General features: G+C 36.7%; 1 protein-coding gene across 1 annotated transcript in view; it reads left to right on the top strand.

Annotated features, from left to right (window-relative positions):
* FRMD3 (FERM domain containing 3) overlaps nt 1-15,878 on the top strand; it is a 140,285-nt gene that overhangs the window by 58,342 nt on the left and 66,065 nt on the right. The window contains exon 2 of the mRNA XM_085042186.1: nt 3,956-4,060. Within this exon, the coding sequence (XP_084898312.1) occupies nt 3,956-4,060 (105 nt within the window). The remainder of the gene's footprint in view (nt 1-3,955; nt 4,061-15,878) is intronic.

A 15,878-nucleotide genomic window follows, 5' to 3' on the forward strand; every position in this document is an offset into this window, starting at 1 on the left:
AGAGTTTAACAGTTATTTGCAATCTGACCTTCTGTGTTCAGGGATTTTGTCATATACATGGTATTATGTCCCTTGCATATGTGTTGGGGTTTGTTGTGGGATTTTAGTGGTATTAAGGTCAGATGTTCAAGTGCAGCCTTAGGAAAAACACACTCATCTTGCCTGTGCCTAAACCAATCAGAAAGTCATTCCTCAAATTATTTATAGAAATCTCCAAATAATAATGACTTCTGAGTGAACTGTGGTATAACTCTCAAATATTTGAGCTGTGAAAATTTTTATTGTATGACTTGATTTTTGCTTTCAGGTTCCTGTTTGTGGCTGACATTCTTCAGTGGTGTTTGAAATAATGTCTTTTTTATTATGCAATTTTTTCATGTTCTGACAAACATTCTTAAATGTAATATGAAATTATTTTTTCTGAATTGCTGCAAAATACATTTTTGGTATAAAAAGCGTAAAGATTGTTTCTGTTTGTTTGTTTTTTAAAAAGTGTAATGATTGCTTTTGTTTGTTTGTTTTTTAAAGGATCACTTAATTGGAAAGCTATATGGTAACAGTCTGAAATCTCAGGCAATGTTTTATATTCATTATTCTGTGACCCAAATCTGTTCCTCTGCTCTGTTGTGCATGTTTGGCAGTTCTTAATTTAATTTAATTTATCCATATTCTTTCACAAATCAGAATGAAATTTGGTTTTAATATATTCTTTTGTAGTATGGTAAAATGTAGTAATATGCAATAAATAGATTAAAAGAGCTCATTAGATTCTAAAGCTCAGAAGAATTTGAAGCATTGTTAGAGAAATGTAGAAAATGTTTATGTATGCTGTTTGCAGAAAACAAAAATAACAGCCATCACCCATCCTTCTTGCTATACAATCTATTAGGAATTAGAACTTGATGTGCTGTGTGCCACATCAAGTATTTTTGTCTGTGTATCAATCAAGATCTAAGATTTTTCAAATTTCAGGTGTTTATATTGCTTTAATAGTGAAACATTTATAATTTCATACGAGAACCCTCACTACATTATGCATGTTCCAATTTAGCCACTTTTGTGCATCTTGAATATTTTTAAAAATTTAGGAATGAACTGAAGGGTATACTAACCAAGGGTGAGATTATTAACTAGTCCCTTTTATTTATCCATGGCAGGCTTAAAGATTGCTAGAGCATGAATCTAGCTTGGAGGCTTTTTGCTCATTTTTGTTTGGTTTGTTTCCATCGTCTGTCTTACCAAGCAAGAAAACTAGGGCATCAATTCCTTTTAGAAAGGGAATGTTGTTACTGGATTTAAAAATATTATATTTGCTCTAGCCTTTTATCAGTTTCTTCAGGAACCCAGTGATTATTTAGGTGACAGAAGCAAAGGGTTTTTAAAATTAATAGATGAAATGTGAACCTGTAGTAGCTGTAGAAGATTGTATTACTGACTGTTCTTCCAGTAACACCCTAACACACGAAAATATGGTTAGTCTGATTTCCTCATTTCCAGTATTTTAAAAAATGGATTTATTTTGTACGCTGCTGTCTGTAAAATCTCTTTTCATGTTTGATTTTACCTGAGTCATCTAATAGCTGTTATTCCCCAGTCCTATTAAATTTGTTGTAGATTCATCTTAAAACTGTGTCCAGCTTAAATGTCACATCTGTATTTATAATTTTTCCCACTGCCTTTGTAATGAAATGTCACCATGCAATTTTGTCAATATTTCAGTGGTCTCTCGTAGTCACAAAACTTTGCAGACACTTACAAGATTTTAAGTTAGAAAGCAGTTCATTGAAATATGACTGTATAGTCTAGACCTTTTTTTGTCAGCGACAGGGAGAGTTTTCCTTTTGTAGTTTTCAGTCTTGACAGGACTTTTCCTTTTGTGAAAAGTTTTCTCTGTGTTGTCACTAGGACGCCCATACTTGTAACTAGGTACAGCACAAAAAGATGTCAGTGTATGTGTTAATGACTCTTAACAGTAAACAAGTTGATTTTTAAATGTCTTGAGGCTGGAAGAAGACAATTACAGAAGGAAAACTGTTGCAGCTATGTTACAGTGAAAAAGGTAACATTGCAGGATGCAAAGCATGACCTTGCAGGAGCACATAAAGAGCAGACAAATTGTGTTAACATCCTTTGACAATGGCTGTTTAAAAATAGGAAAACAAATTATGGAAGTACCATGGTGCAGACAAGGCAGAGATATCTCAGGGCAAGTAGGAGTGTGTGGAAGAGTACAGGACATAGATATATGGAGATGGAAGGTGGAGACAGGTAGGACTACTGGAAGCACGTGGCTTACACATAGCATTTGAGAGGCCCCCACATCTAGGAAAAAGAAATCTGTAGAGAAACTAGCAATTTCATTGTGGGTGGAAGTGAATTTGGGAGGAGAGAAGGTTCCCATGGCAAGCAAGGTTGTGTCCTCTGGAGCCTCAGCATGCGGGGAGGGCATTGCAGCTCTCTGTCAGTACCTTAGCTGAGGGTGCTTTTTATTTAGTTACGTGTTTGTACAAAAAGACAAGAAACCATATCCATGTCAGAATTCCTTATTACTTGTAGAGATAAGAAAACAAAAATTTAGTTCACGGACTGTATTACTTTCTAACTCTCCAGACTTGAAGCATGTCTTACTTTTCCTGCGGGAAGCAGTAGTTCTCACCAGACAGTTGTGGTGCCAAGGCCATTGCTTCCTTTGCCATTTAGAGTTTGACCTCAGACAGGTCATGGTGCTGGTTTTGCCTCAGCTGCTCCTATGCAAAATGAAGATGCTGACAATATCCAACCTTGTAAAGTACCTTGAGATATACAAGTGATACCTCTTCAATTTTGCTTGCCATGCTGTTTATAGCTTAAGTTGAGTCTTAACTTCTTAAAAAGAGTTTCAGCAAGACGTAACGTTAATGTTTTCAGGGAATGGTTGGAGAAAAACTATTAAGTAATATTTTTATAAAAAGTGAATTCGTGTCCTGTGTAGTTTCTTTCAGTAGAAAATAAAGAACTAAATTCAAGTTGTTTCATGTCAGCAAAGGGCAGAGACTCAGTACCTGGTCCACAGCAGAGGTGTCTCAGTGCAGGACCAGGGTAGACATGTAGAGGGAAAAAAATGCAGAGACCTAACACCACTATGCAGTGAAGCACCTTTGTCTGCTTGGAGTGGACTGTTTTAGGAAAATAGCTCTAGCCCCATGTTAATATTGACACAAATCAGACACAAATTCAGAAAAAACCCAACATGAACCTTCACATTAGCTGAATCAGAAAAAAATGTGAAAAATCATGTAGGATCGCCATATTAGGCAGTAGGTAAAGGAGAACAGAGACACATTATTGAGATTAAAGAAAGCAGAAAGCTAGTATGGTATTGTTAGCTAAATATCACGTGTAACAGTAAGATTTGATAAGGGCATAGCTAGCCAGTGACAATGCAAGGATGAAAACCTCTCTTTCAGTCATTTGGGCATTTGTTCTTTGTACTGTAGCACTGACTTAATTAAGGGAAATAAGAATCAGATCTCTCTTGCTGTGGGCACTGTGTAAAGATCCAGTAGGATACTCACTGTCAGATCTGCTTGCAAATTTGGAGGCTACAAAAAAAACACACACTCTTTTGAAATTCTATGTGTAAATGAGTATCTGTTATGCCATTATAGCATCTGTGGAAATATGATTGCTAGTAATTTATTAAGTATTATAAATTTGTAGCTAACAGAGCAGCATGAGTTTTCCTGAGGTGGAGGTTGTAATGATATTTTCCTAACCAAGAAGTTTGTGAATGTGCAGGAAGGGTATTTATCATTAATCTCCTGCATCTTTTAGAGAAGATAAATGGTTAAATCCTTATCCTCATCTGAATTACAACAAATTTAATGTGCCATTTTCCTTGGCATTTTGAATAAATTTTGTAGACAGTGAATTCAGAATACTCATCATAATGTATAATTTCTTTATCTTTTTACAGAGGGAAACAAAAGGTCAGTTTCTTATAGATCACATCTGCAACTATTACAGCTTGCTGGAAAAAGACTACTTTGGCATTCGATACGTTGACCCTGAGAAGCAGAGGGTATGTATATAATATCTGACTACATTTGCTTTTAAGTAAAGCTAAATTGATTTTTTTTTTCAATAAGCTTGTAAGTTCTAATGGAGTTATGTATCTCTGAGGATTTGTACTCTGGCCATAATCTGTAGAGGTTCCCAAAGTGGCATTTTTAAATTAATTATCTCCTCAGTTCATGTATTTAGTTTCAGGTAAATTGATATATTCTGATTTGTGTAGTTCTTCTGTGCACTTAAACTAGAAAATAATTTATAGGCATGACTAAGACTTAGCACAGAGTAGCTCTAGGCACTCACAGTGCTCTGGAATTCGAGATTTTTAGTTTTCTCTTAGAGTATGCTTCTTGGGATATGTAAGTAGAAATCCCATTAAATTTATCAGCCAAATGCAGTCATTCTGTCTCACCCATCAGAGGGTGGACTTAAAATCTGTTCAAAACAGGTATGATTGGTCAAGTTGTGGGGGATTCTTCAGTTTGGTTTTCCCTAGAAGCATCTTTGCAATTTGTGAAATAAAATTTTCAGGCCTGTGCTCTAGGCATTTGTGTGTACTGTAATTATTCATCTTTCCTAGGTGTTAGGTGGTTCTGCAGGTTGTATTTTACAGGTGCTACCCTCTGATTGGCTTCAGATGATTTTTACTGTATGAGAGTAGGAAAAAATGGTCAACCCAGGAAGCAAAAATCCTCAGACATTGAAATTCAGCCCTGCTTCTTCACTGTGTTGTCCTGCTGGTCCCAGGATTAAGACTGAGATATGACTCTAAATATCTTGGGTACATATGATGACATTTAATCTCTGGAAACAATCATCAATTTGAAGCTGCTGTGAATGAAGAGGAAAAAACCCATTTGGCTGGATATTTCTTGCTACACCATAACTAGTTCTGTCAAAAATCACTGGAATTGGGGTATCACCATCAGCTCAACATCACAGAATTGCAACAGCTTTGCAAAGCTGCATCAAATAATTTCCAGTGCATCCCCATTTTGAAGTGAAAATAATAAGCAGTTATTCTGATCAGTGTTCTAAATTCTTTACAATCATAAAAATTATAGAGGTGTTCACCTGGTTGAAACTGAGAGGAAAATTAGGTGGAGCATTAGATTGGGCAATAATTAAGTAAGACTTAATAAACAATTACTTCTCTTGGGCCTTTCTCTGACAATAACTCAAAAAAAGCTATAGAAAAGTTATTTTACTTAATGGAAGTAATGACATTTTTAAAATAAAAACCCTAATTTTTTTTTTGTCAGAATACTTTAAAACAGTGACACTTAAAAAAACCTTCTAAATACCCAAACCCATTGTGATGCCTCTTATACCACAGTTTCTGTGGTTCCCATGTTTCAAAGAGCTCTTAGCTATATTGTTAGCTAAATTTGCCAAACTGTCGTACCCATCTTGGCTATACAGTTGTTTTACATTCTTGTAGTTCTTGTAGTACAGCTAATTTAGTGCTAAGTTTATGGAAGATTATAGAGAAGCTAAAATTTTCTCTTGGTTGACAGCGAAGAAGAATTTGAGAAAAAAAAATTATGTTCTTACATAAAAAATCTTGTGTTTTCATTTCCTTTTTCGTCCCACAACTAAGAATGCTGTAGCCACCCTGTGTGGTATGCTGGCTTGTATCAACTGGTCCACTCTTCAGCTGGATTTTGTTAAACAGACTTACCCAACTTACATTTTCCATACATGTATTTTTAAGTGCAAATTTACAATTGCTCTCATGTTATTAGGGATATGGATAACTTCTCTGATTGGGTATTATTTCTTAATTTTAAACTCTCTCACAAATTAGGGCATGATGTATTAAGGACACTTTGTACAGTCTTAAATGCTCTGTTGATGAGTTGAAACAACATACATTCTTCTCCTGCGTTGCAATTCCTCAAAATAAGCTATTTTCATATTCAGTATCTTCTATTGTCACTCACATCTTCCTGGAAGCCTAAGAATTCCTTACTTCTGCCCCCCAGCAATGAGGTGAGGTGGCATACAGTAATCCAGATGCCCACACATCTCCAGGCTCTGCCTCCTCATGGTTACTGTGATAAGTTAACTCTGTGCTGGCCAAAACCAGGGCAGCTCGGTAGAAAACTAGGGGAAATTATGATTTTGAATTTATGAGGTATGTGATAGCTTTTCCCACTGTTTTGTATTGTAGTAGTTCTGAGCTTAGATGCCTGAAATTCAGCTTAAGGAAACCCCCCCAGTAGTTGTTTTGGTATGTGGTTATGAAGATAAGCTGTAGCAAGTAAAGATGTGGTGGAGTCACAGGAGAAATGTCATATGATTATAGCCACTGTGCAGATAAGAGTACTTATAGTTCTGCAGAAGAAATTTTCAAAACTCCATGGAATAAGACTACTTATAGTTTTGTAGAAGAAATTTTGACGTCTCAGTGTAATTCTTAGAGGTCCCACCAAGGAGAAAGGGAAACACATTTTCTGCAGAACATTTTTAGGGGTTGCTGAGATGTGTTACAAAACACAAACAAGTATCTCAGTAAAAATCCGTAGGTGGAATCCAGAAACAGATTCTTTCTGAAGTTAAATCTGGTGGTTTGAGTGAGCAAAATTACTTGGAAGGAAAGCGATAGTTCATGCTGTACCAGTTAAGAATGTGCTTGAAAATGTACTTCAGTGCCCCAAAGCAAATAAAGTGACATGGGATAATGAATAAAATGAATATCGACTAGTCTGGGTTTAGTGCATTATGTGGCTATGGTAAAAGACAACACTTTGTTTGCAGGAAGGTATTAATATCATTACATTCTAATGAGACCTCAGCTGTTCTAATCTAGATATCCATATTCAAAAAAGATCAATTTAACTGAAGAAAGAAAGAGAGAAGAAGGAGTATTAGACAAATAAGGAGAATGGAGAGTTTGTTTATGAGATGATATTAAGAAAGGCACACCCTTTTAGTGAAGGAAACAAAAGCTAAGAAGGTACAGTTATATACGTATCAGAGTGTGAAATAGAAAGAAAAAGAAAGTTTAAGCAAGGGAGGTGGTTTCTTAAGCTAGTGAGAGCTGAGAGAGACCATCTCAGAGGTAGTCTGAGACATTCCTAACAGAGGCAGTGAGGCAAAATCTTTCAGTAGGTTTGTAAATAATTTTAAGAGTATTCTCTATAATTTTATGGAAGGAGTTTATATTAAACATTGGCAAAGATAGAGACTAAGCAACAACATGTAATAGGAAGTGAAACAAGAAAACATAACATTTTTTTAGGAGAGTTATTATTGATTCTGATGTATGTAGTCCACAACGGATGTTGCTTTGCTCAGTTTCTTGGAAACGCTGAATTCCTCTGTTGTAGTTTATATTAGACTGCACAGTCTCTGTGTTTGCACAGAAAGGGCTATATAAGTGGTTCCAAATGAAAGTGCCAAAATCATGCATTTAATTCTAGCTTTTGGTGAATTACGCTTGACTATTTTGAATATTAAGCTATATGGAATAATATTATACAATATAGTATTATATTATATTATATTAGTAACAATATTATTATATAGTGTACGCAGACATAGACTCACACACACACACACACACACACACACACATATATATATAAAAATAATGTGCAGATTTACTCCTGCTGGCATTTATTCTAGCTGTGATGCTTGCCTCTGTCTTATTAATATATAATTATTTTTTCTGCAAAGGTTCTAGGGTTGCTCTGAAAGCTAATTTGCAGTTCTTTTGTTTTTAGTAATCCTTTCAAAAATTACAAAAAAATTCCTTTTTGTAACCTATTGAGGGAGCTGAAGGAGGCAACATACCAGGTTTAATTAATTCAAAAAGTCTTCTAAATGTAGAGAATGCCACCAAAAAGTAGCATTTTGACTTAGGAGTATTGAAATATTTGACTGAATTTGAGAATTAAAAAGATCAATTTTTTCAATGTTTCAGATGCTTAAAATTAAATGTTTCAAGATTTCTGTTTAGAACATTCATATTTTCTACTGTAAAAAGTGTAGACAATTGAGCTAATTGTCTTATGTTGGAAAAAAAATTTGAAATGTGGGAAAACAGCAGGTGTTTTTATAGGTAACTTTTCAATTAAGTAACCCCGCTTTTATAATAATCCTTTCTTACTACATAAATAAACATGTGTGTATATTTTGGGCATACTTAAACCCCTGAAAATTTTCTATAGTTTTCCATTTTCTATTCTAGAAAAAAAAAGCCCCCTGGAAGTCACTCTTAACAGAAGGCAGCTTCTTTTGTCTTCTTTTATATCTTTAGTTTTATGGGAGAGTAACAGTGACAATAAAATCAAGTTGAGGGAACAGTGAAAGACCCTAGGTTCTACAACATGTTGTATCTTTCAGTTTCATGTTTGGATGTTTCTTTGGGGAAACTTTGCCTTAGGGTAGATTCAAAAATGTGTGCTAATAGCATGCAGTAAATTGTGGTATGCTATTTTATGTCTCACAATACTGAGAAAAAAGGAGTTCCTAGTGCTCATTTATTAAATATTGACTTTTCATGTGGATTTCTGAGAAAATTATGTGGGATCACATTGCCTTTCTCCCTGACTCTAAACTGTAGTAACCACTGATGCTAGATTTGGTCAAATTTGACGAGGGCAGTGATTGTTCCCTTGTACTCAGAACAGGTGAGGCCACACTTCGAATCCCGTGCTCAGTTCTGGGCTCCTCACTTCAAGAAGGGCTTTGAGGTGCTGCAGAGTGTCCAGAGAATGGCAGCAATACTCATGAAAGGTCTAGAGAACATCTCTTATGAAGAGTGGCTGAGGGATCTGGGTTTGTTTGTCTGGAGAAGGGGAGGCTCAGGGGGCACCTCATCGCTCTCTGCAGCTCTCTGAAAGGAGGGTGTAGTGAGCTGGGGGCTGGTGTCCTCTACCACACCTGCAGTGAGTGGACAGAGGAAATGGCCTTAGGCTGACACAGGGGAAACTCAGATTAGATAAAAGGAACAAATTTTTCACTGTTAGGGTGCTCAGGCATTGGAATAGGTTGTCCAGGGAGGTGGTGGAGTCAGCATCCCTGGAGGTGTTCAAGAGGAATCTGGATCTGTTGCTGGGTGATGTGGGTTAGTGATTTAGGTGTTATAGTGGTAGTGCTGAACAACTGGACTGGATGATGTTAAAGGCATCTTCCAGCCTTGATGGTTTTATGATTCTGTATAGTTGTCAAATATTAAGTTCCTATATGGTTTCATGAAGATAAGCTGCCACATTGGTGGATAGAATCCTGTTATTCTTCTTACTGAGGGAAACAGTGAAGGGCAAACTCAACCCAGGAAATCTTGAGAGTAGATAGAGCCACACTGTAAGAACCTAGAAACCATCATTTGGAGCTTGTACTTTTTAGTCGTTTCAAATAGGAAACATACCTGGATGAGCTGTTACTGCTTTTCCTACTCAAGGAACTACTTCATGGTACCTTTTCATATACTAGATACTATATTGAGGCCAATTTTAACACTCTTACACTTGAGGACATGCAGAATGGCATGGCTTGACTGAGCAGCTTTTTTGTGTTTTTTGGACTGGCACAAGATAAGACTAGAATGATACAGTACAGCTGCTGTTCAGTATCTTCTCTAGAGTGGATTTCTTCTTGAAAGAGGCCATTGGTCTTGAGGGCAAGGGAAGATTGAACAGAAGGAAGATGTTAGTTTGGTGAAATATAGTCTTTAAGTGCATTCAAGAGGGCACCTGAGCAATGATTTAAACTTGGAAATACTTCTTTCCTTTTTTTTTTTTACTCCCAGTGGATCAATTTGAGCACATGCTTCTGATTTTATTTAAGAATGTGAAAGTATGAAGTGGTAGTTAGACAGAAATACCTTGGAGCTACCTATGGAGTAGGTTGGAAGTGTCATGAAAAGGCTTTTTATGACCCTGAAGCAGCTAAGAATTCTCATGTGTCACTGTAGAAATGTTTGAGATCACAATCTCACTTAAGCATTGAGATGCTTTGTGATGAGGGTGTGCTGCAGAGCTGTCTGAGAGCAGCACAGCAGCGCAGTGGTTTTAGCTCTGTGCTTGTACATCTGGCAGTATGTAAATAAAGCTTGCAAATCAGTGAAACAATGAGTACACTCCCTCTATGCAGCTGATCTTGAATGGTGGCTTTGAGTACACTGGGATTTTTTAACTTTTCCAGAGACAGAGCCTGGCTTGGTCCTTTGGTAGAAAGATGACACTGTACACTATGGATTTGTTGGCCTGCCTGCCAATTTCCCCCTAAAGAACTGTCACAGATACAATTCCCATTTTGTTTTCAAGCTTAAATATGATGAAAACTTGGTGACAGTTCTACATAAAAATAGGTTTTTTGTCAGATTGTATGTTTATTTCACTAGTAACGGTGGTGGGGAGACCCATTTGTATTCTAAAATATGTCACTTACAATTGACCTAGACAGAATATCTCTTTAATCTTACAACCTAAGTAGCTCAGCATTGTACCAATATTTACTAGGGAAGGGAACTGTAACCTCTGGTCTGTCAGTAATGAATTACTTTATTGTGAAGTAGCAGTTCTGTTTTTAATGGAAACTGTAGACAAAATGTACAGCAGCTCCTCATCAGAGAAACCTTTGGAAAGCATCAGCAAATCTTGGGTGCAGCTGATCTCTGCTTTAGCAACAACAGCTACTTAATACATGTTCTTAAAAATGTGCACCTAGTCCCACATGAGGGTGGTGAAGGTTGGCAGAAAGACACATCAGATAATTTGCAGCCTCAGTTTAATGAAGTAATGTTTTTGTGTAATGAGTTTTAATGTTCCATACAGCAATGAGAAGAAATCTGTCTGAGAACTTTCCAGTCTCTGTGAAGGGGTAGAGCAGAAGTGTTACAGGCAGAACACTAGAGTGACTGAGGTTAATACAAATTCTAATCCTTCTCCAGGCATACAAATCTCTCCTCCAGGGCAGAGTTATCAAAAAATTACATGCATTTGCTTGAAATCTTGCTGCTACTCTGCTTATTTTATGCAGTTCAGGTTATGCTAGTTAAAAAATAATATAGTAGAACTAGAAAAAGAACCAAGAAGGCTGTGGGAATTATATCTAACAGAAATGGGTTTCATCCAGAGATGGATTAGACAAGAATAATACAGCTATGAAAAGAGGTGAGTGAGAGAGAATGAGTAAGAGAGAGGCAGAGTCAGAGAGTAAACAAAAGCAAATGAGAGAGAAAGATATGATGTAAAATAGCTTGGAGAAGGTGATCAGGGAAAGGTTGTCCTATAATTCTTAAAACAGAACTGAAACACTCTAAAGTAAACGAACTATAAGGCTAATATAAACTGAAGCTAACTATAAACTAAACTCAACTGGTATTGAGAAATAATTTTTAAAAAAACATAGCCAGTAATAAAATTCATTTTAGCTCTCAAAAGTATGAAAAAAATGTTTTAAAATGGGAATTTAGACAAATTGATGAAAGTCTGCAAAGACTTATAAACAAATTGTAGTGGAGGCTGGTGGAAAAAGCCCACAGAGCACAATGGGAGCTACTGCTCTTGTTCTGTTCTAAGTGCTTGCTTCAGGCCATTTTCAGAGACTAAATGCTGAGCTAAATGGCAGCTTGCCTTTACTAGCAGAGTTGCATTTATGTACTAAATAAAAATTTGACAGAAATGAGTGGCAGTGTGAAGAGAATACATACATATGTGCACTTAATTCAGCAGAAATGTTACTATCTGAAGTATCCTGTGTGAAGATTAGCAAACTTGTAAATGAAATAATTTTGCAAGATGTATTGATAAAAGCAAAGATTTTTCCCATCAGTTGTGAACCTGTTGTCTGTGAGAATGTGGTGGCTCATGCATACATCAATATATGCAGATTTTATGGCCAGATGTTCAACTGATGTAGACACTAGGATAAATGCAGCTACTCCAACATATAGCAGTGATAGACTGGAAATTTCTTTAACGAATTCCAGTTCAGAATCATACAAATGACAGTTCTGTTCTGTTCCAGTGTATGTTACTATTTCTGGATCAGATTAATTTTTGGTGTTAGTGACGTACCTTGTTTCTTCCTGCTTAGCATGCCACTAAATAGCTTCAGTGCCCTGATTTTGAAAGAAAATACAGAGGAGCAGCTCTTTTGCTACAGCAGAACAATATCAATATTCTTGGTATAAAGGTTCTTGAAACCATAAAAAATTGTATTAACCTCAGGGCATGAAGAAGGAGACTCATGTTGTACCCTGGTACCTTTGGTATCTCTTGTGTCTGTATAAAGTGGACCCCTAATTAATTCCTCTGTCTGAGCTTCCATGAGCTTTGGATATGGCCACTATTTTTGGGGGGACGTGGGGTGGTGGGTTTTTTTGGCAGGTGGTAACCAGATGCAAGTCACTTCTTTGAAGCAAATTTACTGTAATTCTGCTCTTCATTCAAGGAAAAGTTTAGATATTCATTTTCAATATTAACATGGGATTGATTTTTAAATAAAATTATTTTTTAAACTTTTCTAGCAGTGTTTCATATCTCTGTTCTCCTGCTCTTTTTTGTCAATTAAACAAAGTTTTCCAATCCATTCCTTGCCTTGAATATTTTTGTAAAACTTGCAGGTTCTTCTGATTCTGTTTTACTTATGCACATGCAAGCATTTGGCTAAGTATTTCTTGCTGAGCGAGATTTAAATATTCACTGTATTTGGCCACTTTCAGTTGTCCCTTCCTAACTGCTCCTCTTGCAAACCCAGGGACTAAATCGAAAACGTCTTGGCTCAGAAGAGGGGAGAGACTGTGCTTTGAGGATGGTGAGGCACTGGTACAGGTTGCCCAGAGAAGGTGTGGATGCCCCATCCCTGAAAATGTTCAAGGCCAGGTTGGATGAAGTTCTGAGCTTCCCTTGGTGTCGTGACAGGTATCTCTGTCAATGGCATGGGAGATGGAGCTAAATAATCTTTAATGCCTCTTTTAACCCAGGCCATTCTATGGTTCTATCACTGAGTCCTCTTTCCTCACTGTTTTTTTTTCTAAAACACTTAAACCTGTGCTGAATCAAGACCAATCTCAGTCCTCTTAGACCTTCTCAGTGAATGGCTTTGTTTGAAACAGGTTGAAACAGGCTGAAGTGTTTTTTACTAAAGGCATATCAGTGTTTGTGGAGTTATATTGACTTTCTAGAATGGTGCTTTTACCCTTGCACTGTGTCCTTGTTCACCCTGAACTTTTGCTGTGAAAGCTGATATCACATCAGCTGCTCAGCACTTGTGGGTAAGCAAGAACACACCTGGCCTTGCTAATGACTACTCAGTGCCACTTAAGGGCTGATCAGAGGTGAAGGCTCTATTTACAAAGTAAAAATTGCACTAGTCTGAAACACAGCATGCAATTGCAATGAAATCTTAGTCAGAAGGCAATGCTCAGCATATTTTAGGACCCCAGCATCAAAAGTGATATCCATGATAGTTGGCTTACTCACCACTGACACTTGAAGTGCCAAGGCTCAGCTATCCCATGATTGACCTTCAAGATCTCTGCAGATCTTTCTCCTTTTGCTTCTGTGAGGACATCTGTCTGACCACTGAGATACCCACCAGCTACTGAAACCTCTTTTGGCAAAGAGATTAGAAATTAGTAGTGCTGAACATGAATCTCCTCTCAGGGTGCTTGGTAATGTGTTAGCTGGATCAGGATCAAAGTATTTTCTTCCCCATTGGGCAGCAACCAGGTTGCTAACATGCTTTCTATGAAACAAGGGGCTCAGCCTCTGCAGGAATGGTTTCTGGTGATCATTAGGTACTATCACATATAAAGCCAAGCTGGTTTGAGGGTGTAGGCCATCATCCAATTAAAGCAGCCTTTACGGACTACAGTGTCAATTACATCAGACAGAAATGAAACTGCATAAAATTGCTGGAGTCTTTTTCTCTCCCTGATTTGCACATTTTAGTGCTGGTAGGGAAGTATAAGATTGTTGTCTCTAGTTCCAATTTTACATCTGACTAGTTTTTTTGGGTTTTTTTATTAGTCTTATCAAGTACAATAAAAGGTACAATAATTCCTTACAATAAAGAGTTGAAAATGTTTGTGGACAGTTTTTTGCAAGACAGTGTGGCATATGTATCAATGACATTGTTTTGCAGTTGAACATTTAAAATGCTTCTAAAATTCATCTTGGCAAGGTAACTCAAAATGTTATATTTCCCTTTCAGCAAAGATTTTTTCCTTTTTTTTCCAGAAAATTGTTTAAAAAAATATTGTTATGTGAAAAAAATATTTTGGATAATGAGATACTTTTCAATTTAATGTTTCTGCAGAAACCATTTGATTAATTTATAGGAATCTTAATCTGATCCTAACTATAACAGCCAATTAATCTTGGAATAAATATAGCTTGGATACTGTATAGAAGAGATGAGGCACAGGTATTAATTATTAATAGTCAATGCTGTAAGGCTGAAAGATAAGTACTCAGGGGAAAATCTTTCCTAAAATTCAAATTGGAATATGCAAACAAGTATAGAGGTGGCTATTTCCAGAAGTATTAGCAATGACTCGGTGTTTATCTTCCCCTGACAGTCAGAGAGAATTAAGCACCTAATTGCTGTGTCTTTGAAAATCTCCACAAATTATAAAGTAACTCCTCAGTTTTCTGGAAGATTCAGCTGAATTGTGTACATGTTTGCAATCTTCCACCAACAGAAGGTCGCAACAGAAATCTGAGCTTGTAAAAACTGCCTGTCAGTTCCATGACCTCCATGTGAAAGTCTAGATTGCTTAATTGCTCAGCATCTTTTCAATCTGTTTTTAACCCATGAAGGTCAATTCCTAGAGAAGCATATTTGCTTTTGGACATGTTAGGTAAATCTGCATTCCTGGAGGTTTGAGGAATTTCATCCATGTTTCTCCTCTTTCATTATTTGTGTGGTTAATATGAGGGTTTTATATTTGCAAATTGGCTTTTTTAACTTCTGACTTTTTGTTAGAGTAGGTAATTAACTTTTTCAAACAGCTCTAAATGCTGACCTGGTCTGTACTGATATTTCAGCTTGGTATTTCAAAAAGAAATATCCAGAAAATTGTGTTGTGTTTCCACTAGAGGAAAATAGTGAATACTCTTAACCCTCAGTTTCCTGGGAGCAGCACAGCATGGTTCACTGTCCAAGCTCCCCTTTGCTGCCTGAATCCTCATCTAGGACTGGCCTGATCCTGGTGGAGGTGGGGTGGGTGTGTGAAGAGGTTAAGGAAAGTGCACTTGTATATCTGTATGTCTTGACTGGTTTCCTATCTGTGAATTAATTTTGGATTATGTATCTATAAACCACTGCAGGCTGTGTAAGATTTCTTAAATCAGCTTGTCTTTACCTTTTTATGAGCAACTCTCACCCCCCATTATTCAGAGTGAAACATATAAATAATTTATATGTATGATCTAAAAAAAGAATGAAATGAGCTAGATATTTCTGGTAAGTCAGTGAAACTGTCATTGCTGCCTCAGTTCTATTTCTTTCATCTTTTCCCCTGAATAGAGAGATACTGGGAAAAGGGAAGAGGTAAACAAATAGAGTAGAGTTTTTGGTTTTTTTGTGTCTGTTGTTTGAAGTTTGAGGGTGTTGAGTTTTTGTTTTGTTTGTACCAGGGTTCCATGTCAGTCTCTCAGTGATAAGTGAGCTTCAAATAGAAATATGTTGCAGAGATTATCTCCAATACTATTGTAAACTATATGCAGGAGTTTCTCAGCAACCATAGTACATAAACTGCAGATATTTGAAAATGTTCTTTCCCAGGTATTTGTTTAGTCAAAAGTTCTCTTTCAGAAAACTAATTTGTGGTTATCCTGACTTCATCTGAAATCTCGAGATGTCATAAT

Source organism: Lichenostomus cassidix, chromosome Z, assembly GCF_008360975.1.
Source record: "Lichenostomus cassidix isolate B80296 chromosome Z, HeHo_3.0, whole genome shotgun sequence".
Classification (NCBI taxonomy): Eukaryota; Metazoa; Chordata; class Aves; order Passeriformes; family Meliphagidae; genus Lichenostomus; species Lichenostomus cassidix.